Raw genomic sequence first — 25,384 nt, 5'->3', positions numbered from 1 at the left:
TTTTTTAGATAAAGGAAACGCAGTGGATCTAATTTACTTAGATTTTAGTAAGGCGTTTGATACTGTGCCACATGGGGAATTATTAGTTAAATTGGATAAGATGGGCATCAATAGGAAAATTGAAAGGTGGATAGGGAATTGGTTAAAGGGGAGACTACAATGGGTCCTACTGAAAGGTGAACTGTCAAGTTGGAGGGAGGTTACCAGTGGAGTTCCTCAAGGATCAGTTTTGGGACCAATCTTATTTAATCTTTTTATTACTGACCTGGGCACAAAAAGTGGGAGTGTGCTAATAAAGTTTGCAGATGATACAAAGCTGGGAGGTATTGCTAATTTAGAGAAGGACAGGGATACCCTATAGGAGGATCTGGATGACCTTGTAAACTGGAGTAATAGGAATAGGATGAAATTTAATAGTGAGAAGTGTAAGGTCATGCATTTAGGGATTAATAAGAATTTTAGTTATAAGCTAGGGACGCATCAACTAGAAGTAACGGAGGAGGAAAAGGACCTTGGAGTATTGGTTGATCATAGGATGACTATGAGCTGCCAATGTGATATGGCTGTGAAAAAAGCTAATGTCGTCTTGGGATGCATCAGGCGAGGTATTTCCAGTAGGGATAAGGAGGTTTTAGTACCGTTATATAAGGCACTGGTGAGACCTCACCTGGAATACTGTGTGCAGTTCTGGTCTCCCATGTTTAAGAAGGATGAATTCAAACTGGAACAGGTACAGAGAAGGGCTACTAGGATGATCCGAGGAATGGAAAACTTGTCTTATGAAAGGAGACTCAGGGAGCTTGGCTTGTTTAGCCTAACTAAAAGAAGGTTGAGGGGAGATATGATTGCTCTCTATAAATATATCAGAGGGATAAATACCAGAGAGGGAGAGGAATTATTTAAACTCAGTACCAATGTGGACACAAGAACAAATGGATATAAACTGGCCACTAGGAAATTTAGATTAGAAATTAGACGAAGGTTTCTAACCATCAGAGGAGTGAAGTTTTGGAATAGCCTTCCGAGGGAAGTAGTGGGGGCAAAAGATCTATCTTGCTTTAAGATTAAACTCGATAAGTTTATGGAGGAGATGGTATGATGGGATAACATGGTTTTGGTAATTAAATATTCATGGTAAATAGGCCCAATGGCCTGTGATGGGTTTTTAGATGGGGTAAGATCCAAGTTACCCGGGAAAGAATTTTCTGTAGTATCTGGCTGATGAATCTTGCCCATATGCTCAGGGTTTAGCTGATCGCCATATTTGGGGTCGGGAAGGAATTTTCCTCCAGGGCAGATTGGAAGGCCCTGGAGGTTTTTCGCCTTCCTCTGTAGCATGGGGCACGGGTCACTTGCTGGAGGATTCTCTGCTCCTTGAGGTCTTCAAACTACAATTTGAGGACTTCAATAGCACAGATATAGGTGTGAGGTCTTTTTTAGGAGTGGTGGGTGAAATTCTGTAGCCTGCATTGTGCAGGAGGTCAGACTAGATGATCATAATGGTCCCTTCTGGCCTAAATATCTATGAGTCTAAGTGTCATATGGGCTACACTTGCTAGCAAAGTCTAGAAAAACCATCACAATCTCTTTAATAAAGAGAATTTAACACATCTCCCTCCTCCACCCCCAAAATAAATGTATGGAGAGTATGGCAGAGGGTAAGATTTACAAGATTTAAGAATCGCTTATTGGCTTAATATAACCCAAGCCAACTTGCTGGTGGAGTCTGCTGCAGGTGGAAGGCAATACTGCAGTGGTAGAAAGTGGCCACAACCCCCACTCTAGTGCAAGCCTTGAAGTGGAAGAGGGAGCATACATGGCAAGGCAATACATTAAGTGCATTTCCTGTAGATACCTATGCAGAAGGGGTTCCTATGGAGCATTGGCTCTAAACAAAGGGTACATATATCTCTGGCAGGTACGCAGAAGTCTTCCAGGGGGTACTTCAAATCATCTAGATATGTGCCTAGTTTTAAACAGGCTACATAAAAAGCACTAGTGAACTCAGTACAAACTAAAATTTCATACAGACAATGACTTGTTTATACTGCTCTATATATTATACACTGAAACGTAAGTACCATACAATATTTATGCTCCAACTGATTTTATAATTATATGGTAAAAATGAGAGAGCTTACAAAAATACAGAAGTATCTGCTCACAAGTCATTTAAGTGAGGTGAAACTTGAGGGTACACAAGACAAATCAGATTCCTGAAAGGGGTACAGTAGTCTGGAAAGGTTGAGAGCCACTGCTATGGAGCACTTGTTGGATTTTAAAGCTGTTGCTGTCGCAGACAGAAATCACAAAAGGGCAGGCAACAGCAGCTTTGCCGGCACTCCACTAGGATGGGTCTTCTCACCTCTGGTGCACGGGGCCAGGCTGGCACAGGGGATTGTAAGTTACACCCTTCTGTGCCAGTTTCAGAGACTCTGATCCAATATATTGATCTGTATTGTGGGAGTATCTGGGGATCCCAATAATGGGGCAGGGTTCCCTTGTGTTAGGTACTGTACAAACCGAATAAAAAGACAGTTTCTGCCCTGAAAAGCTTACAATCCAAGTACAATAAATAGTTAAAGCAGGTGGATAGAGCCAACAGTTTTACAGAGCTAAGTCTTCAATTTAGCAATATAACAAGATGTTTACAACTTGAATTCTCAGCACAAATAATTATCCCTTAGGATTTCACTTGATTTCTTAAGTATTCTCAGGTCACTCCCATCTTTGTTAATAGTGGAGTTTTTTCTTACCCGTGATATTGTCAAAGAGCTGACAGGAAGCTTTCTTTCATAGGTTCTGTCCATTAATGTGGCCAATTCAGCTGCAGAAACATACAAAAAATTATTTTCCACTAGTTAAAGTTAGTGAGAGAAACTGACAGTAAAAGATTTAAGTCTTCTGCAAACTGGAACAGGGCATGCAGTAATGAAATTAAACACCAGTTCTTAGCAATGTATTTTATTTTCATTTGAAGTTAGAACAAAATCCATGGAGGATTTTTCAAAATGTTTAATACTAGGGAAAAACTTAAAGCATTCGGTGAAATTAATAAGTGCCTAAACAAGCTGGACAGATGCCTTGAAAGTTCACTGTTGGTTTCAAGTTTGGTGTTTACTGGACAGCGTATCTGTTTTGTTTTTTCTTATTTTATTATAAAATAAGTCCCCAACAATCAGCAACTCCTAGAAGCAAAAAAGATAAACACCGAGTCAAATGTAAACTGGGCTATATGTCAGTATCTTATTACCCTCCCAGTAGCTCAACATGGTAATTTTTTTTTAACTGTCTGCACAGTGGTTTTAAACTTTGGGGCTAAATACTGAATTTGATAAATCTAAGTTGGTATCTTCTTTTTGCATTTTTCTTGAACAACAATGTCTTGGGAAAAGCTCTATTGCAGCATCTCAGATATGCCCCAAGGGTATCCCATCCATGATACTAAGAGACAGATTCACTGTCTCTCTATTCTCTTGTGTATCAGCTCCATTGCAAAGTCAGGGATACCAAATGCCTCCATGGTTCTGGCAGCAGCCCCAGGAGTACTTTCTCTGTCTCACAGGTCTGGTAACTTGCAAAACCTCTCCTCCAGCTCCCTTTCCAAACAGCTCTACTCACTGACCCCTTTGCAACTCACTTAGGGCCTGATCCAAAGCCTACTGAGCAATCAATGAGTCTTGCTATTGATATCAACAGGCTTTAGATCAGGCTCTTGCAGTGCAACAAAGAGAAGGAATGTGTTGATTATTTTAAAATTTGTTTTCCACCTGTTATTGTAATATGCAACGGCCATAATTTCTTTCCAGCACAAAGGATGTTAAGCTCTATACTTCAGCAGAGCAGGAGGGGAGGTGGACCATAGCCAGGAAAGGGGGGAAGAATGGCTCCACTACACCCGATTTTCCAGTGGTGTAAAGTCTTTGAGGGCCCTACCACCAGAGGCATAACTTATTCTGTACCTGTGCAGTCTCCACTTACCCGAGACAGCTCTGAATTACAGAGCTGCAGCTGGCTTCCTGTAGACCCAGCCGTTCCACCTGAGTTCAAGCTCTTACAACTGGATTTTTAAAGGTATTTAGATGCCTGATGATGCAGATGGGCTCCTAGGCATCTAGTGGGATTTTTAGAAATGCCAATCTGCATCTTTAGAAATCTAAATACCTTTGAAAATCTAGCTCATTTACAAGTGTGGATAGGATCTTTTGCCAAATTTTCAAAAAAGGATGGCTAAAGCTACACACCTAAATCTGTATTCTGGCATATAAGTAAGCAGCTTGACTTCCCAGGTGCTAAGAAGGTGCAGCTCCCACAGACTGTTCAGCATCTCTGAAAAAGGCCACTTATTTTGGTACTTAAATGTGGATTTAGGTGTCTAAACACAAGATATCTAAATAGGAAAATGTAGGCCTTTCACCTCAAGACCATGTCTGAATTACCATACTCAGTGAAATGCTGATTTTTAACCTAGCCATAGTTACCGCCATAATTATTGTTAACTTCAACTATCTTTCTCAAGTATTTTTCCCCCCACCCTTAGATAAATGTTATACAAGATTCTCCTAGGGAAGGCATGGAAAATTGTCAACAACCTATTGCCTTGAGTCACTAAGCTTAAGGGCAAATGTACCTGCTGTACTTTTCTTTTTTTTAAATTCCTTTGAAAATGTGTAGAAAAGGGAATGGTAGAAGGGACTGAATAATTCAATTCTCCCACATCTGATCAATTGATCTAGGTCTAGACAACTGATAACAGTTGGAGAGGCCATTTTGATTCTTCACAGCAGTGATAAAATTCAAACAGTGGAATGAACAACTCTTCAAGGGCAACATATGTATCAGCAACAGCAGGTTGACACCAATTAGCTAAAGGCTAGTTACAGAAAGGTGCTCACCTGAGCATGATAAGACTATCTAGAGTTCTTAATCTACACAGTGACTAAGACAGGAAAGTATACAATAAGAATATGTTCGGTATTTAAACAATACCACAACATGGTTCTGTGGTGAATGAATATACAGCTTGGGAAACACACTTGTAGCAGGTTTCAGAGTAGCAGCCGTGTTAGTCTGTATCCGCAATAAGAAAAGGAGGACTTGTGGCACCTTAGAGACTAACAAATTTATTTGAGCATTTGTAGCAGTCATTTTTCAGACTTCATTGAGTTGTTGAGGATTTAATGCATCTCTATCTGAAGCTGAAAGATGTCTAGCACAGCTTTGAGTGTTGGTGTCCAATTCTGAAAGGCACACAGAGAACTCCCCCTGAACTATCTGATGAGAGTTGCACACACAGAGGACTTGCAGGATTAGCCCCTTGATCTGTCAATGAAGCTGGAAATCTGTCAGCACTTTACCACAGAAAGTAACTTGCACTACTGACACAGCTCCCTCAGCCCCAGTATAAAAATCACACTAAAATTAAAGCTTAACATATAAGTAACAGAAATCAGGTTAACTGAAAATTTAACATTGTCCGCCAAACTGCAGCTTCTATTGTAGTTACTAGAGATGAATGAATATTTTGCAGTGAACATATTCCAGATTTGCTTCTGTCTGTAGAGCGTGAGAGTAGATTGATTTTTCTGAAATTCATTTTAAATTATTCAGTGGTTTTTGTGAATTTAATTCTGTGGATTGCTATTTAATAAAAAATAATGTAGCTGTGTTGCAAATTATAAATGGGCTGTGGGTAGGTGTGGCAAGCTGATCAATTGGCCAGTCAAAAGCTCACGAAAGCTTATGCTCAAATAAATGTGTTAGTCTCTGTCATAAATATAAAGGGAAGGGTAAACCCCTTTGAAATCCCTCCTGGCCAGGGGAAAGCTCCTCTCACCTGTAAAGGGTTAAGAAGCTAAAGGTAACCTCGCTGGCACCTGACCAAAATGACCAATGAGGAGACAAGATACTTTCAAAAGCTGGGAGGAGGGAGAGAAACAAAGGGTCTGTGGGTCTGTCTATAGTCTGTCTTTGTCGGGGATAGACCAGGAATGGAGTCTTAGAACTTTTAGTAAGTAATCTAGCTAGGTATGTGTTAGATTATGATTTCTTTAAATGGCTGAGAAAAGAACTGTGCTGAATAGAATAACTATTTCTGCCTGTGTATCTTTTTTGTAACTTAAGGTTTTGCCTAGAGGGGTTCTCTGTTTTTTAATCTAATTACCCTGTAAGGTATCTACCATCCTGATTTTACAGGGGGGATTTCTTTATTTCTATTTACTTTTTTTTATTAAAAGTCGTCTTGTAAGAAAACTGAATGTTTTTTCATTGTTCTCGGATCCAAGGGTTTGGGTCTGTGGTCACCTATACAAATTGGTGAGGCTTTTTAACGAACCTTGTCCAGGAAGTGGGGTGCAAGGTTTTGGGAAGTATTTTGGGGGGGAAAGACACGTCCAAACAGCTCTTCCCCAGTAACCAGTATTAGTTTGGTGGTGGTAGTGGCCAATCCAAGGACAAAGGGTGGAATATTTTGTACCTTGGGGAAGTTTTGACCTAAGCTGGTAAAGATAAGCTTAGGAGGTTTTTCATGCAGGTCCCCACATCTATACCCTAGAGTTCAGAGTGGGGGAGGAACCTTGACAGTCTCTAAGGTGCCACAAGTCCTCCTTTTTCTTTTTGTGAATACAGACCAACACGGCTGCTACTCTGAAACCTGTCAAATAACGTCAGTTAACCACAAATATTTGACCACTGTCAAATATTCCAGCAAGAATGCCTTGAAGTAGGCAGCGGCCTATCTTTTTAGATTGCATCATGGTGCCATTCTTTAGAACTTCATTTCATTATGTTTTGCATTTTTCGACGTTAAAGTAATTCAGTTAAGTAACTTGTTTGTTGTTAGGCATAAGTATCTAAGGCTAAGCCTGCCAGAGACCATAACGTCTTTTTTATTAGTGATCTAATAAATTAGTGCTTAAAGCATTTTACCATTTTTTACACTGTTTGACAACATCTTACTGGTCAAATGATCAACCCTCATGGTGGGATAGCTGAATGCAAGTGCATAATTTACATTTCTTAGCTTTCATGGCAGTAAAACCTGACCATATGTGTGTGGAAACACAAAAGGAGTGTTTACATGGCCAAGTGAATTTGTATTTAAATTCTAACAAATATCCACAGAAAATGTTTTTACACTTTGTCCAGCAGAGGTAATTATCAAATAGGAGATTAATATGATCAACTCTCATCCAAGGTTAATTTTTACTGAATTATTTCAGAAGACAGTATAACCATATATTATGCCATTTAAAAAAAAAAAAAAGAGTGGGGGTCACTTAAATTCAACGCATCCCCTTCCACCCTTAGTCATGGAAATAATGGGCTCTTCTATTTCTTGTTTATTTTTAAATCTGTTTGTGGAAACTAAAATTCCTGCTCCCTACAATTGGGTGGCTCAGGGAACCTACTAATGAAAGTCATTCACCTCCGAAGTTACTGATTTTCAAATGTAACTCAGGCCAACAGTGGCTAACATCTGACTGCTGTTCAGTGGCCTGTCTTACATGAATGTGGTCTCAAACGAGGAGTGCGGTGGCACCTTAAAGACTAACAGATTTATTTGGGCATAAGCTTTCATGGGTAAAAATCCCACTTCAGATGCAACATGAATGTGGTCTCAGTTCAGTTCCAGATCTGTCCATCACAAAAACCGCTCTGACAACTGGCACCCTTATGGCAAACAATTATGTTTGGTAATTAGCATGGAGACTGAACTATCATCTCACTCACAATGGTGATCATCAAGAACAAGGTTGAAGCCCACTGACGAGGCAATGTTGGGAAGCTGGTACCTATGACATACCTGTCCTGTGAGTGAAGACCTACTTCAGTGCAGAATTGTTAAGTGCTCAACTTCAGTTTTTATAGAAACAAAACACTTTGGAGGAAAAAATTCTGTCCTATGTTGGGAGACTGAATGATGGCTCGAGTCAAGAGCTCACCCTACGTAACTTTAGTATTACATCAAATGTCTCTCTGCTCTCAACTGCCAACATGCAAATAAGATGCAGCACACACAACTGGCCCTGGCCTCTACATTCCTGGGATCCATCAGGAAAGGACTGATTTTTATAACAAAGGTCTTGTCACTGAAGTCTACAAAGAGAGCACTGCCATCTACTGTTCTGATAGGACAGTTTTGATAAGTAAAATACCAATGCTTTTTCAAACAAAATGAACAACTTATTTTGCTGCCCCACTTCTGCGGTCTCTACTTCCCATCAATCTACTGTCAGTTAATTTCATCTTTTTTGTTGATAGATCAACTGAAATTTTAGAGAATGTAGGTCCATCCAATCCTCCTTTTTGAGCATCTAATTTTCAGAAGAGAGTCTATTGTTAAACAGGTTTCAGAGTAACAGCCGTGTTAGTCTGTATTCGCAAAAAGAAAAGGAGTACTTGTGGCACCTTAGAGACTAACCAATTTATTTGAGCATGAGCTTTCGTGAGCTACAGCTCACGGTATGCATCCGATGAAGTGAGCTGTAGCTCACGAAAGCTCATGCTCAAATAAATTGGTTAGTCTCTAAGGTGCCACAAGTACTCCTTTTCTTATTGTTAAACAGATTTTTTTCCCGATCAGTAGGCTATTTGAAAACCATGACCAGGACATGTCAATCTCATCTTTTAAAAACCCACTGTTCTTTAGTTAGCATTTGTTCCACATCCAAAACTATGTTCTCCTCTGCAATATTTGGATGTCTCAATCCTATCACTCCAGGAACATTAACTTTAGGCTATAATCATCATTTATTTTTATGGAGTCAAGTTTGTAACAATACACATACAGATAACACAGTAAAGGAACAAGCCTGAAACACAACCATGTCATCAGAGCAGTGGAACAGAGGGAATTTGTGTAAAGAACACTTCTTGTTTGTTTATATCAAAAATATTACTTTCTTTAAATCATCATGAGATGTGCCAGATTGACAACCATAGAGATTATAGGCGTCTACCAGCAAAACAGATACAGAGGGGTAAGTGCCAATTTAATCTTCTTTCTCAGTGTTCTGCAGGAGTTGAAGAGTCCATGAAAAATTCTTCAATATTACTAAAACAAGTTGTCTTAATATGAATAATTCATCCTAGTAGTAATTATTTTTTTGCTCTTACGCACATGATTAAATGTGCAGCAACACAATTAGCAAAGACTAATTACAGTCCAGATGTCTGATGTCATCTCCGCCAACATGCTATTAGAAATGACATGGTTTTTCTAACTTCTTTTGTTCCTTCCAGGAACAAGACACCAAAACCCAAACCAAATGAATGAATTTGTTCTAATAACCCTGAGAAAGGGAAAAGCAGTCTTGACTTTCAGAGGCAGCCAGGAGTAAGGTAACTGCTTTGGACCAAGGTCTCGGGCAGAAAAGAGGTTGTAGTCTCCCTCCCCAAAAAGTGTCATAAGAGAGCTGTATGATCAGGGCTATAGTCATTGATATAAAAAAACTCTGGTAGCCTATGTACAGTAAAATGAGTTAGTATCAGTCCAGTTATTTATGAATAGATGAAAAAGTTATGCACTATAGAGAGCAGTTCACAGATCCATAAACATTAATGCTACAAGGGATTCTGGTGATCATGACCTCCTGCACAACACAGGCCATAGACTTTCACCCAGTAATCCAGTATCTATCCTATAACTTCTTGTTGAGCTACACCACATCTTTTAGAAACATTTCCAATCTTGATTTGAGATGACATCTTACAGTGGCAAGAAAACTGACTGGATACTGCAGTACATTTCCTCTCCCACCCCCTCTAAGCTTCTACAGTTGCAACACCCTTCTCCTCCTCTTCTGCCGCCCCCCTCAAAATCACAACTGGCACTAACTGGTCCTTAGTGCAGATCTTCTGGATTTATCCAAGCATAATCGAGATCAGATTACAGCCTCATACATGGCTAGGAAAATCCCTTTGCCTAAAGGAAGCTGAAAGCTTGCCATGAAACTACCCTATGATACGCCATGCAACTCAGAGTGGATACTGTGGTGCACGATGAGTAGGGCCCTACCACATTCACTGCCAGGAAAAATGTGTCACAGACTGTGAAATCTGATCTCCCACTGTAAAATCCGGTCTTTTGTGTGCTTTTACCCTATACTATACTGATTTTTGCAGGGAAGACCAGAGTTTCTCAAATTGAGGGGGTGGGGTCCTGACCCAAAAGGGAGTTGCAGGTTATTTTAGGGGGGATCACGGTATTGCCCGCTTACTTCTGTATTGTCTTCAGAGCTGGGCAACCGGAGAACAGCAGCTGTTAGCTGGGCACCCAGCTCTGCAGGTAGCAGCACAGAACTAAGGGTAGCAAAACCATACCAGGCAGTCCTTACTTCTGCGCTGCTGGCGACAGCTCTGCTTTGAGAGCTGGGCTCCCAGCCAGCAGCCACTGCTCTCCCACTGCCCAGCTCTGAAGGCAGCACTGCCGCCAGCAGCAGCACAGAAGTAAGGGTAGCAGTACCACAACCCCTCCCCCAACTCCTTTTTGGGGTCAGGACCCCTACACTTACAACATTGTGAAATTTCAGATTTAAATAGCTGAAATCATGAAATTTACTATCTGTAAAATCCCATGGCTGTGAATTTGACCAAAATAGACTGTCATTTTGGTAGGGAGATAGGAGATGTAGTCCAGCCCAGGAGCTCTGCCCAAAGGAGATAATACAAGTGCACAGACTACAACTCCCATGAAACACCATAGCAGATGGCTTAATGTTGAACAAACCCAAAACTAAGTTTCAATTTTCCTGACAGAATATTAATAAATCTCAGCAAAAAATGTAGCAGACACTGAGATTTCAGTCAGTCTTTTTGAAAATTATCCTCCAATAGTTTACAAAATGACATCTTGCACATCTAACACATCTTACTGTTAATTGTAAGTAACACAGACTGCCTTTTAAATTTTGATATCAAAACTTAGAATGGGCACTTGAACTTCTCAGATAATAAAAAAAAATCACATCCATGGAATGTGTATTTTTCGTGGGAAAAAAAACAATTTACAGAAAAGACATTTTTCTAATTTTAATGAAAGGTATAAAGTCTACCCTTGGGAGAAAGTATCTGCATGTTTTTGTTTTGGATCAATAGTACAGACAGGCAAGATATTTCTAACTTACAGGATTGGATTCTGATCCTCTTACTCAATCTTAGTAGCATTTTACTCCACAAATACTCAGTGTTAAGTACTAAAAAATGTGAGTAATGGTATTAACTCTTCCTTAATGATTTTAGATTTTTTTTCAGTTAGTCAACATGAGTAAATGTAAAAACTTTCCTTACCCAAGCTGTGCACCTCTTTTTCTCTTTCTTCCCATCTTGAACTGTCCACGTAAGCTGCAGAAAGAATAGATCTTCTGCCTAATTTAAAAATATATATATATTGTCGAAGTCAGGTCACTTAAAGGAGTCAGTTTAACTAAATGAACATTTTATTAGAACAATTTTTTATATTTTTCCATTCACTGAATTAACTAACTGTTTTGTGAGCACTCCATATTTCAAGCAGTTAATTCATCATATATGCATTCAAACCATAGTAAGACAAGACATTACCGTGGTCACTTTCTTTTCCCTAGAAGCATCTATAATCCCCTCCAACATGAAATTAACTTCCACAACACTTAACTTGATTTTAGCATTTGAGAGAGAGTTTTTGGGCATTAAAACATTTATTGTTCACAAACTACTTATTTTCTCTATGCCTCTAATAAAAACCTAAGGCCAGGAAACATGCATGAACAAAAGCAAGAAGTAAAAAACCCACTTGGCATCAAGCATGTACTTTTCTCCACATACTTCTCTGTTCATACACATTTGTGATTAGGACTTCAATTTTTCAACGGAACCTTTTTTTGGCAAAAAAAAAAATGCAGATTCAATAACATAACTTCATGTCAGTTTGTAAACCGATGTCTGTTTCCCCAAATTGTTTCAGAATATAAATCTGAAACTCAAAGCATTTTGTTTTGATATTTTCCAAACAATGTTACAATTTTTCAGTTTGAAATGACTTCAGGTTTTGAAATGTCATTCAGTTTTATTCAGCAAATTCAAAAATGTTAAAGCTCAAAATTTAAATGAAAAGTTTCGTAAAAACAATGTTTTGTTCAACCCACAATTTTATTTTTTTACTACTTCTATTTGCCTAAAGTTTTCATTTTAGAACCAACTCAAAAGGATTTTTTTTTTCAAATTGCCAATAAGCCAAATAAAAAATGGTTATTCTCCAAGCTCTCTTTGAGAGACACTGGCAGCCCTGTGAAACATGAGCAAGACTCTTCATATCTTCTGGAAAACAAGGGCAAGTGCTGAATCCTGGAGGACAGGGAACACCATTGTGCAAAGGAATACATGAGAGGTGCAAGAGCAGCATGTCATGTGTTGCTGAAGGGAAAAGAGGTAAAGATATAGATGGAAAATGCTTTGAAAGACTTGGATGAAATATTTAAGTACAAATTAATATTATGGTTCCACACACTACATAGCACTTGTTTTCAAGACCTCATCTGAAAGCACTAACAAACCTCATTAAAGTCATTGTTTTTCATTTTACTCCTACAGTTATTTTCCTGCTATAGCTGGAAGCTAGAAAATGAACCTCTCGCTTCACCACCCTTCTTTTTAAAGATGTCCAGTTCTGCATTTCTTTGCAAATGTGCATCAAACAGATCTGGTGGCCTGGAGTCCTGTGGTCTGAATACATTTATTGTATGCATTCAGCTGTACAAAAAGGTTTCAAATCACAAGAAGCATTTAATATCCTCCATTCTTCAATATAAGTGGTAGGTGTGTTAAACAGTGATAACTTTAATTAGCCATTTTAGAACAATTTTCCCTTTTGTTTGTGTCTGTGTGCACAGTGAGTTGGTTAAGAATGCCAGCTGTAGAGGCTGAAATGTGATGTCTCCACACAGTACAGACATCATAATGAAGGGACATTATGCAAAAGGGAGTTGCTGGAAGGTCACCAGGTTATTTTAGGGGGGGAATCATGGTATTACTACTCCTACTTCTGTGCTGCCTTCAGAGCTTCATCCCTAACCATGAGGGTAGTTCAGTCTCCATGCTACTTCACTTTTGTCACAAGAATACCAGTTAGTGCCAAATGAAAAGGTGGTGATTTCTGTGACATGGACACTGACCTACTATTAAGCAACAAGGAGAGATTTCAAATTACTGAAATTGTAAACACACCCAACAAACTCCACCACCAGAGCTATTTATGTACAGGGTTTTAAGGAGAACTCTAGTTCAATTTTGCCCCAAATTTTGCTTTTGTAAAAACAAGCTTTAATAAAAATGGTTACGTTGGGTTGCTGCAGGTCAGTAGTCTCCAACCTCTTTTACACCAAGATCACTCTCTGAATCTAAGAGCAACCCAGGATCTACCCCACCCCTTCCCCCAAGGCCCTGCCCTGCTCACTTCATTTCTCCCCACCCCCACCACCCCTGTTGCTCGCCCTCCCTCCCTCCCTCACTTCACTTTCAGTGGGCTGGGGCAGGTTGTTGGGGTTCAGGAAGGGGTGTAGGCTCTGGACTGGGGCTAAAGGGCTCACAGTGTGGGAGGGGTCTCTAGGCTGAGCCTGGGGGAAGGGGTGAGGAGTGCAAGCTTGAGGAGGGAGTTTGGGCACAGAAGCGGGCTCCAGGATGGGGCAGAGTGTTGGGATACAGGAGGGCGTACAGGGTGCTGGCTCTGAGAAGAGGGTCAGGGCAGGGGCTACTGGCTCTGGGAGGAGGGTCCAGAGTGTTGGGGTGCAGAAGGGGGTACCACATGCTGCCTTTGGGAGGGGGGTCCGAGTTTGGGGTGCAGGAGAGGGTTCAGGGTGCAGAAAGTGGTATGGTATGCTGGTTCCAGGAGGGGGCTCAGGGTGGGGCACTCACAGAGATCCCCTTAGGACTGTCACCTGATGTGCTGAAATTACATCTGAGCCCATTTTCCCCGCTAGCTCAGGATTCCAGAACCCTGCCTTGTTGTGCCAGACACCCTAGCCTGCTGCAACACAGACCCAGGGTCTGGGCCATGACCCCAAAAGCTGCAGATTAACTAAAAACAACTCAGCAGGTTACCTGTCCCCAGCACCCAGACACCTAGCTCCCAAGGGGATCTAAATCCATTTTACTCTGTATAAGGCTTATACCGGGTAAATTTGTAAATTGTTCGCCCTTTGTATCACTGATAGAGATGCACAGCTGTTTGCTCCCCCAGGCATTAATCACTTACTGTGGGTTTATTAATAAATAAGTGATTTTATTAAGTATAAAAAGTAGGATTTAAGTGGTTTCAAGTAATAATAGGCAGGACAAAGTAAGTCACAAAAGCAAAATAAAACAAACTCACAAGTCTAAGCCCAATACATTAAGAAACTGATTACAGGTAATATCTCAAGCTCAAAGATGAGCCAATAAGCTTTTTTTTCCACAGACTAGACCCCTTCCTCGTCTAGGCCAAATCCTTTCCCCCCTGTACAGTCTTTGCTAGATCCAGCAGACATCTCAGGTGTTAAACAGGGGTTTTCTCATGACTGGGAGCCTTTGTGGCCTGCTCCACCCCTTTTTATAGCTTTGGCACAAGGCAGGAATCTTTTGTCTGTGCTTGTCCCCACCCCACCAATGGAAAAGTACAAGGATTAAGATGGATTCCAGTATCATGTGACATGGTCACATGTCACTGTAAAACCCCTAGTCTCCATTCTTCCTGGGTTGGCCTACAGTACAGAGGAAGGCTTGCATGTAAATAAACCTCTTACAATCAGTTGTCCTAGTCAAGGGGAGCCATCAAGATCCTAAACAACCATTCACGGCCCACACTTTGCATAATTACAATAGGACCTCAGAGTTATACTTCATATGTCTAGCTTCAGACACAAGAATGATACATGCATAGAAATAGGAAAAATATATTCAGTAGTTTATAACCTTTGTTATGATAGCTTACAAGAGACCTTTTGCATAAAGCATATTCCAGTTACATCATATTCACACTCATAAGCATATTTCCATAAAACATATGGAATGCAACATCACAGTGCTGACTCAGGGAGAAGGGTCCAAAGTGTTGGGGCGCAGGAGGGAGTACAGGGTGCTGCCTCTGGGAAGGGAACCAGGGCTTGGGGTCCAGGAGAGGGTTTGGGGTGCTGGTTCCAGGAGGGGGCTCAGGGCTGAAGTGCAGGAGGGGGTTTGGATGATGGCTCTGAGAGGGGGCTCAGGGTGGGGCTTGGGTTGCAGGAGGAGTATGGGGTGCTGGTTCTGGGAGGGGGCTCAGGGATGGGGTGCAGCCTCCCACCAGGCAGCACTTACCTCCAATAGCTCAGTGAGGCTAAGGCAGGCTCCCTGGCTACCCTGACCCTAAGCTGCTCCCAGATGGGGCCAATGCACCCCTGCGGGAAGGGGGGGAAGGGTGGAAGAATGTGTCTCCGTATGCTGCCCCTCTCTCCAAGCACCGCCCCTTAGTTCTCCTGGCCAATGGGAGCTGCAGGAGCGGCCCACAGAGGGAGACGCCTGCCCCCTGGGGCGTCACTGGCTGCTTCAGGAAGCGGCATGGGTCCGATAGACAGGGAGTCTGCCCTAGAGGCAGCCACACTATGCTGCTGGAGATCACAATCAACCAGTCAATCATGATTGACAGGTTGGTGACCACTGCCCTAGGTGGTGGTGTTATAGCCAAATTGGTCCCAAGCTATTAGAGAGACAAGGTGGATGAGGTAATACTATCTCACTCACCTTACCTCTCTAACTTTTGTTGCTGGATGGATAATTTTTGGTAAGCGTTTATCCCTGCCGATTTTAGAGCCCCAGCATTACAGCAGGGTGCCAATTCATGTTATCCTGAAAAGCAGGTGACTGGATAGATGATAGTATGGTGGAGAATGCGCAATAAATGTAGGTCTACATTCGCAACTGTAGTCAGAGTTGGTGCTAGGCAGAAGCAGACTCAACAATTGCTTAAGGCCCTGAGCAGCTCAAAAAGGCTCCCTATTAATTATTAGTATGTGTTGTGGGCCACCCCAAAAAATATTCCTGCTTGGAGCCCCGAGTGGACTAGCACAGGCACAGGCTTTAGTAACCCCCTTATGCCAGGTGCAGGAGCCATAGGAGGACACTCAACTCTGACTCCTCCTTTGCACGCAGAGCTCCCAGAGCACTTTACACTGGCGGGGAGGGGCATGATTATCCCCATTTTACAGGTCACCCCAGCAGTGCGCTTAGCGTGACTAAATGTCCCAATTTTATAGAGACAGTCCCGATTTTGTTGGTTTTTTTTAATATAGGCTCCTATTACCCCCCACCCCGTCCCCATTTTTCACACTTGCTGTCTGGTCATCTCCTAAGTGCACTATGGAGCCAGAAGCAGATCCCAGCTCTCCTGCACTGGCCTTTGACGCCCGGGCATACAGCAGCCGTGCGCGGGCGGCGAGCTCGGACCTGCTCCGATCCCAGGGGCACGCAGGAGGTGATGGGACCAAGCGGTGCCCGACAGCCTGACTGATTCCGCCCGGGAGTCCGCACCCCCCAGCGAGCCCCAGGGCAGCTGGAGCCTGCGGACTGCCCCGGGCCACGCGCTCTGGACCGTCACCCACCTGCCACGGCGCGAGGCACTCTGGCACCCCCAGCCCGGCCCCAGAAGACCACGGCTCGCTGGAGCATGGGGGCCGCCATCTCGGAATGTACCACTCCCTGAGGCGGAGAGGGGAGACGAGAACAGCCACAGAGACAGTGCTCCTCTAACCTAGCTATTTAGCTACCGAGGAGTCGCGCACCTCCCTGCCCCTGGAGGGACACCAGCGCGAGCGAGGGAGGCGGGGGGAAGGGCGGGGTGAATTCCATTTACGGGTGGCCTCTTTCGCCGCCCCGCCCCGCCTCTGAGCGCAGATGGTACGTTCCGAGGACAGAATGGCCGCCGCGGTAGCGAGAGGTTCCAATGGAATCCTGCGGGAGACAATGAAACGTTCCATGCTGGTCTCAGCTGCCGCAGCGCCCAGCTGCTGGAGCTGCCCGCACGGAGGTACCCCCCGGGCGTCTGGCCTAGGCTCGGGAGAGGGGTGGGGGCGTCGTGTGCGCGCAGGCTGGATAGGCTGCGCACTCCAGGGACGGCGTCACGGCCCAGGAGGACTACGCTTCCCAGCATGCACTGTAGCGCTTGGGTTTAGTGGACTCGGCAAACTGGCGCTGGGGCTGCTGGGATGTGTGGTCCCTTCTGAGCTCCGTCTGCTCGCTACTGGGCTGGCGTGGAGCGGCCCCTTGGTCTATCAGCGGCGTGCTTCGGAGCGTGTGCGCCACTGTATTTGGGGTTAGGCTCCGCCGGGGGAGCGGGGCTGTTGGAGCTGGCTGTCTGCCCTGCCCGCAGCGGTACAAAGGGCTAGAGAGCCGCTTGTGTCAGCAGCTAACAGCGCTCAGCGTCGGGCTGCGCTGTCCGAGGGGAGCGTGTAAATCCCCCCCGCCCCCACTGCCCGCCATATGGGGCCTCAGTCCGAAATAGGGATTCCTGGGGTGGGATCATAGAATATCAGGAAGGGACCCCAGAAGGTCATCTAAGCCAACCCCCTGCTCGAAGCAGGACCAATCCCCAACTAAATCATCCCAGCCAGGGCTTTGTCAAGCCTGACCTTAAAAACCTCTAAGGAAGGAGATTCCACCACCTCCCTAGGTAACACATTCCAGTGTTTCACCACCCTCTGAGTGAAAAGGTTTTTCCTAATATCCAACCTAAACCTCCCCACTACAACTTGAGACCATTACTCCTTGTTCTGTCATCAGCTATCACTGAGAACAGTCTAGAGCCATCCTCTTTGGAACCCACTTTCAGGTAGTTGAAAGCAGCTATCAAATCCCCCCCTCATTCTTCTTTTCCGCAGACTAAACAATCCCAGTTCCCTTAGCCTCTCCTCATAAGTCATGTGTTCCAGTCCCCTAATCATTTTTGTTGCCCTCTGCTGGACGCTTTCCAATTTTTTCACATCCTTCTTGGAGTGTGGTGCCCAAAACTGGACACAGTACTCCAGATGAGGCCTCACCAGTGTCTAATAGAGGGGAACAATCATATCCCTTGATCTGCTGGATCAGGGGTGCTGGAATTAGGAGTGCTGCAGCACTCTCTGGCTTGAAATTGTTTCCATCACATACAGGGTTTATAGTTTTGTTCAATGGCTTTCAGCATCCCCCCTATAAAAATTGTTTTAATGCTACTGGCTAGGTTAGGGACGTGGTGGGAGATGTGGGTTCTGTTTCCAGCTCTGCAGCTGGATCCCTGGGTGAGTAATATGCAGATCACTTCATCTCTGTGCCTCACTTTTCCAATCTGTAAATATAAGGTCATGCTTACTGGCCTTGAAAAGTGCTTTAATTTTATTTGTTTATGTAAAAATTTCCCAGTGAGAACAGCGCCCTTGCCCAAACCCCTGTTGCCTCTGCTTGTTGACACCCAGTCGTTATTTTGACAAATTTTCCAAATGCCCTAATCTGAGACCTACTGTGTTCGTGGAAATAAAGGAAAGGGAATCCACCCAACAAAAGCTGCATTTCTGTTTCACAAAAAGAAAAGGAGTACTTCTGGCACCTTAGAGACTAACCAATTTATTTGAGCATAAGCTTTCGTGAGCTACAACTCACTTCATCGGATGCATACTGTGGAAAGTGTAGAAGATCTTTTATACACACAAAGCATGAAAAAATACCTCCCCCCACTCTCCTTACAATGTGTATGATAATCAAGTTGGGCCATTTGCAGCACAAATCCAGGTTTTCTCACGCCCCTCCCCCCCAACACGCACACAAACCCACTCTCCTGCTGGTAATAGCTTATCTAAAGTGACCACTCTCCTTACAATGTGTATGATAATCAAGGTGGGCCATTTCCAGCACAAATCCAGGGTTTAACAAGAATGTCTGGGGGGTGGGCGGGGGTTAGGAAAAAACAAGGGGAAATAGGTTACCTTGCATAATGACTTAGCCACTCCCAGTCTCTATTTCTGTTTCAGTGCTTCTAGCATTTAAGAGCAACAGAACAGCCTGTGTAACTACATCCTTGTTGCATTCCTTACCTACAACTTGTGATGTTGGAGGTGCCTTAACTGGGAATGGCCTTCCATTTATTATTGTCCTATCTTTTTAGAAATGAGAATTCCTCGATGGGCCTTCCTTTTATGGAAGCTTCTGAACAATGAAAGGCCACTTCAACAAAAGCAGGTTTCTTGACAGAGCTGCTTTTCTTAGTGAGTGGAATCTCCATGATCCCACAATGTACATTGCTAGTGATCAGTTCAATACATACTTTTCCCCTCTAAAGTTTCTTTTCAATTTTCTACTCTATAAGTTACAAATTTAAGGCTATAGAGTACTTCAGAAGACAAAGAATTGAATTCAACCCAGATAAAATCATTCAGTCCCATACACAGACTCTCTGTCCCAGCGCTGATTCAGTGGCTACTGAATGTCTGCCCTGTATGATACCCAGCTTATCTGCTTTAGAAGGTTGAAGGGATGTCTGCCTTGCTAGGATGTACTTCCAGAGAGTCTAGATATTCCAAACCTGATACTGAAGCTTTGTCTACACTATCAGTGCTTTGCTGATATAGCTATGTTGGTGTAGATACAGCTTACACGAGTTAATTTGTCTATCGGCATAGTGCTTCTTGAAGCAGAAAAGTGCTTCTTGAACTGTGTTAGCTATTCCAACAGAAGCACTTTTATATCAGCATAGCTGTGTCTCTGGGGTGGGGGGGTTGTCAGCATAATCGTGCCTGTTAGGGGATGTGGGTTTTTTCACACCCCCGACCGAACTAGACATGCTGAGAAAACTTTGTAATGTAGACCTGGTCTTAGATAACTAAAGGCTTGTTTTCACTGCAGAGTTGTTAACTTGAGCTCTTATTGTTGCTCCCATCCACACACATAAACCTCTCACTTGACTCAAGCTGAGATATATGATAAAGCCTGAAGGATGTTTGCTCTTGGGCTGGTAACCCACCCATTTTGCAGTGTGGATGCAAGCTAAAGCATTTGAATGCTGATAGTCCTCCGGTGCTTTCAGGGTTCCCTCCCCACTCTGAACTCTACGGCACAGATGTGGGGACCCCCATGAAAGACCCCCTAAGCTTATTTCTACCAGCTTGGGTTAAAACTTCCCCAAGGCACAAATTCTTCCTTGTCCTTGGAACGGTATTTCTGCCACCACCAAGTGAGTTAGACAAAGATTTAGGAAAAGGACCACTTGGAGTTCCCATTTCCCCAAAATATCCTCCCAAGCTCCCTTCACCTACTTTCCTGGGGAGGCTTGAGAGTAAACAAGGTGAGCACAGACCAGACTCTTGGATTTTTAGGACACTAAAAACCCCAAACAGAACTTTTTATTATAAAGGAAAAAAAAGTAAAAGAAACACCTCTGTAAAATCAGGATGGAAGATAATTTTACAGGGTAATAAGATTTAAAACACAGAGGATTCTCCTCTAGGCAAAATTTTAAAGTTACAAAAAAACAGGAATAAATCTTCCTCCTAGCATAGGGAAAATTCACAAGCTAAAACAAAAGATCTAATCTAATGCATTTCCTTCCTATTACTTACAATTTGTAATCTTAGATGCTTAGTTCAGGTATGGCTTTAGAAGATGTATTTTCCCTGCCTTGGTTCCTCTCTGTCCTGGAGAGAACAACAAAAGCCCAAAACAAAAACCTTCCCCCACAGATTTGAAAGTATCTTCTCCCCTTATTGGTCCTTTTGGTCAGGTGCCAAACAGGTTATCTGAGCTTCTTAACCCTTTACAGGTAAAGGAGGGATTTTATGCAACCCTTAGCTGTATGTTTCTGACAAGTGCTTTCTCACAATTAGCCCCAGGTGGACAGAAAGACAGCCAAGTTCTGCAGTTTACTGGGAAAGAACTATAAAGCAGCTCAGTTTACTTCAGCACTAACAGCCATGAGATGAGCCCCTCAGAAGTCCCAGTAATACATGCACCAGGGACGCTCTTGAGTATAGCTTTGCAGCGTGGCCACTCACACCCAGGTGAGGCCAACGCAAGTGCTCATCACCCTCAGTTAACTCTGCAGTCAAGATATATACTATGCCATCCTCTCCTGTCTTTCAGCAGCTTCTAGGAAATGAGTTTGTTTACATAGAATAAACATTTCTTTTCACTTTTAGAAAATATTATGGAAATGTTTAAAAGACCCACTCAGTTGCAACATGTACACGAATTTTTAGATAGGTAAAGAGGCAGTTTGCAGGAGGTTTTCCATAGGGATAAATAGTAGCTGTATTTTTCAGTGCAGCATTAATAATGCATGTACCAGTCACCCCACCAACCTCTCTACTTACGATTTTTATTCTGTTCCCTCCTGCTTCATTTTCTTTTATCTTTCAGATTGTAGTCTTTTCGGGGCAGGGATTTGAGGGCATTTGGGATTTAGCAGGATCAAGCCCAAAGATAGAAGTACCTGGGTTGAAATCACAGTTCTAACACTGGGCTTTATAGCTGCAGTTGTAACTAGTGGTAGGATACACTAGTAACTTCTTAGTAGTAATCACTGATTCTGGGTGGAAGCTGTATATGTGTAATTAACGGAATGAAGGGGAAAAAGACATTGTTTCACATGAAGAATCTAAAACAGGAAGTGTTCTGTCAGCTCCAGAATTAGGCCTTTCAGAGCTTTACTGTGTATGATTCATGGTGGTTGGTCCAGTCCTATTGTTTCCCACTACACTTTACACAGTCATGACTACCAGGGCCTCTGTCTGCATTGTCCTCCAAATGTTTCTAATTACCTAATGACAAACTACCTTACACCCTTTGAACCCCTTGCTAATTTATGTAGCTTTGAAAATCTGCGTATTTAGTGCCCCTTTACTTAACTTTTTTGCTGGATAATATGGTTAGGCTTCAGTATTTGTCTATTTCTGCTGTGTCTACCAACATGATATCTGGGTGCCATATATGAAGTAGACTTCTTGACTCTTCCTGTGTTGGATACTCAGCAAGTATAACTTGAAATCAAGAAGTGACCTTCCAGAGTTCTGGAATCCTGGAGTACCATGGGGACTATTTTGTAAGGGTTTCAGAGTTTTTAGCATCTGCCTGTATAATCCTCTATTTTCAAATTATCGAGAATCTTGCATCTTTCCTTTGCAATCAATGTACACATCAGGTTGCCCTGTACAGCTTGTTTTTTCCCCATTAAAATCAATTAAGAAAATGACACAGCAAAGAAAACAATTTGGACTAGTTTTTGTGCTGTGGAGTTTGTACTAGGTGAGTTTTTTATCCAGAGGAAATTTGAATGCTAGTCAGAAATAATATTATTTATTATTTGTGTTGCAGTAATGCCTAGGAGCCCCTGTCAGGGACCGGGACCCTGACCCCATTGTGCAAGGCACTATCCAAACACAGAACAAAAAAGACAGTCTCTGCCCCCAAAGAGCTTATACAGTCTAAGTATAAAACAAGAGAGAACAGGTGGAGGCAAGCAGAGAGATGGGAGAGAAAAAGTACAAAAAGTGACTAAAAATGGTATTATGGCATTCTGTACTTTTTTTTCCTTTCTCTCTCCCCATGATTTTCAAATCAAACTTGTGCAATTTAAAGTCAAAAGATGAATTTTCTAAATGTGAGGGCTAGACTCAGCCATGGACCTGATAATCTGAATGCGTTCTTTCTGCCTTGCAACAGAGAGGTACATTTTAATATGCAGCCCTGGGACATTATTGTCTCCTAGCTGACTGCACTCCATGCTTTGGACAGCTGTGGATATTAATATCGCTTGCTGTGGTGTAGTTCCTCACCTTCAGAAATTTTGTTTGTGAAAATCCAATAAATGAAATCTCAGTTGCCTTAATTTCTCCAAATCAGAGGATGATACTTAATAAGTAAGGGTACAATTTTGTCACAGAGGTCATGGATTCAGTGACTTCCAAAGACCACCGGCAAGTGGTGGGAGCTGTCCTGCCGGCAGGTGGCTGGGGGATACCCCACAGTTCCTTGCTGCTCCAGGTGCTGGTAGCATCTGAACTGCCGTGGGTGGGGGGGGAGATCCAGCAGCTCCAAGCCACAGGGGGAGGGGGACCCTGGAGCTCCGAGCTCTCCCGGGTGGTGATGGGAGCTCCCAGAGCTCCCTGCCGGCCCCTGCAGCGGCTCCCCATTTTGTCACGGATATTTTTAGTAAAAGTCACAGACAGGTCACGGGCAATAAAGAAAAATTCATGGAAGCCCGTGACCTGTCCGTGACTTTTACTAAAAATATCTGTGACAAAATCATAGCCTTATTAATAAGACCACCTCAAAAATAAAGAAGTGTTGTAAATTATTAAACTGATAATCTCTTGATGAGATGTGTTAGAAATGGCACGTTTTGGGGGTGGAAGGAGGAAAGAATATACCAATTTTCAAGATTCTAGTTCAGTGGGAACAGAAGAATTGTCATTTAGTCACCCTGTTATAAGAAAAAGAAAAGGAGTATTTGTGGCACCTTAGAAACTAACAAATTTATTTAAGTATAAGCTTTCATGAGCTACAGCTCACTTCATCCAAAAGCTCACGAAAGCTTTTGCTCAAATAAATTTGTTAGTCTCTAAGGTGCCACAAGTACTCCTTTTCTTTTTGCGAATACAGACTAACACGGCTGCTACTCTGAAACCTGTTATAACAGGTTACCATGAGACAAGACACACTTGAAAGAAATGAGGTGTATTTATTTCAACTGTGTTGGGATGATTTGCATTGGTGTATATTTTAATATGTATAGATGGGCCTTTATTTTCTTATGTAAATAGAAATTTTAGGATTTTCTTTATTTTTTTCTGGTTCCTTAGAATTTTTGGTTTGTGTGTATGTATAAATAAAACTATCCTTTTTTCCTACTGATAAGAGCTGCTCTATTAGTTAGGCTACTTATTTCCTTTTTGTATTCTCCTAACTTCTGATTAAGCCAACACATAAAAAGGATTAGAATGATTCCATAAGCAGCCTAGAAGAGTGGATTGTGTCAGTGTAAACTATTACAGTAAACTATTACAGTAACTCTGTTAAAACTGCTTTGTTGCATATAGCTTCTGTTACTTAAAAGATGTCTGTGATGGTAGAGATTTTGCAAACAGAACTTAGCTGACAATTAGCTGAAAAAGATGAGATGTAAAAAAAAATTGAGTTCAGCATTGAAGTCTTAAGATTGTAAACTCTCTGGGGCAGGAACCATGTCTTCCTATATACTTGAACAGAACCTAACACGAATGAGCTCCAAACTTGATTGGGAAGTTTGGGTTCTATTGTGATGCATAAAATAATACATGCTCATCTTTCAGTTCCCCCCCCCCACTTTTATGAAATTATTTTGGTACTTCCTGGCTTACTCAAGAGATCCCAGAATCATAGAACTGGAAGTGACCTCAAGAAGTCATCTAGTCCAGTTCCCTGCACTCAAAGCAGGACTAAGTATTATCTAGACCATCCCTGACAGGTGTTTGTCCAACCTGCTCTTAAAAATCCCCAATGATGGAGATTCCACAACCTCCCTAGGCAATTTATTCCAGTGTTTAACCACTCTGACAGGAAGTTTTTCCTAATGTCCAACCTAAACCGCCCTTGCTGCAATTTAAGCCCATTGTTTCTTGTCCTATCCTCAGAGGTTAAGAAGAACAATTTTTCTCCCTCCTCCTTGTAACAACCTTTTATGTCCCCTCTCAGTCTTCTCTTCTCCAAACTAAACAAACCCAGTTTTTTCAGTCTTCCCTCATAGGTCATGTTTTCTAGCACTTTAGTAATTTTTGTTGCTTTTCTCTGGATTTTCTCCAATTTGTCCACATCTTTCCTGAAATGTGTCGCCCAGAACTGGACACAATACTCCAGTTGAGGCCTAATCAGCGCAGAGTAGAGCGGAAGAATTGCTTCTCATGTCTAGCTTACAATACTCCTGCTAATGCATCCCAGAATGATGTTTGATTTTTTTTGCAACAGCGTTACACTGTTGACTCATATTTAGCTTGTGATCGACTATGACCCCCAGATCCGTTTCCATAGTACTCCTTCCTAGGCAGTCATTTCCCATTTTGTATGTGTGCAACTGATTGTTCCTTCCTAAGTGGAGTACTTTGCATTTGTCCTTATTGAATTTCATCCTGTTTAATTCAGACGGTTTCTCCAGTTTGTCCAGATCATTTTGAATTTTAATCCTATCCTTAAAGCAATTGCAACCCTTGCCAGCTTGGTATCGTTCGCAGACTTTATAAGTGTACTCTCTATGCCATTATCTAAATCATTGATGAAAATATTGAACAGAACCAGACCCAGAACTGATCCCTGTGGGACCCTGCTCATTATGCCCTTCCAGCATGACTGTGAACCACTGATGATTACTCTCTGGCAACGATTTTCCAACCAGTTATGCTCCCAACTT

The 25,384-nt window shown here is 42.5% G+C and overlaps 2 protein-coding genes across 6 annotated transcripts in view; one reads left to right on the top strand and one right to left on the bottom strand.

Annotated features, from left to right (window-relative positions):
- The window catches only part of MRPS27 (mitochondrial ribosomal protein S27), a 65,690-nt gene extending 48,917 nt beyond the window's left edge, over nt 1–16,773 (bottom strand). The window contains exons 1-3 of one of the 3 annotated variants that reach the window (XM_073344308.2): nt 16,587–16,773; nt 11,290–11,367; nt 2,757–2,827 (exon numbers count right to left, since the gene is read on the bottom strand). In XM_073344308.2, coding sequence (XP_073200409.1) covers nt 2,757–2,827; nt 11,290–11,367; nt 16,587–16,665 — 228 coding nt within the window. In that variant the 5' untranslated portion in view covers nt 16,666–16,773. Of the gene's footprint in view, nt 1–2,756; nt 2,828–11,289; nt 11,368–11,773; nt 11,795–15,306; nt 15,471–16,586 lie in introns of those variants that run through there. The other 2 variants (XM_073344310.2, XM_073344309.2) reach the window with 2 other exon arrangements.
- A 99-nt stretch (nt 16,774–16,872) lies between these two features.
- Nucleotides 16,873–25,384, top strand: part of PTCD2 (pentatricopeptide repeat domain 2) — a 39,535-nt gene continuing 31,023 nt past the window's right edge. For all 3 annotated transcript variants that reach the window (XR_012158931.2, XM_073344313.2, XM_073344311.2), the window contains exon 1: nt 16,873–17,011. Coding sequence is in view for 2 of the 3 variants with exons in the window: in XM_073344313.2 (XP_073200414.1) it covers nt 16,879–17,011 (133 nt within the window). In the remaining variant the exon portion in view is untranslated. The remainder of the gene's footprint in view (nt 17,012–25,384) is intronic.

The sequence above is a fragment of the Lepidochelys kempii genome, chromosome 5 (genome assembly GCF_965140285.1).
Source record: "Lepidochelys kempii isolate rLepKem1 chromosome 5, rLepKem1.hap1, whole genome shotgun sequence".
Taxonomy (NCBI): Eukaryota; Metazoa; Chordata; order Testudines; family Cheloniidae; genus Lepidochelys; species Lepidochelys kempii.
This window is presented reverse-complemented; position numbering and strand designations above follow the sequence as displayed.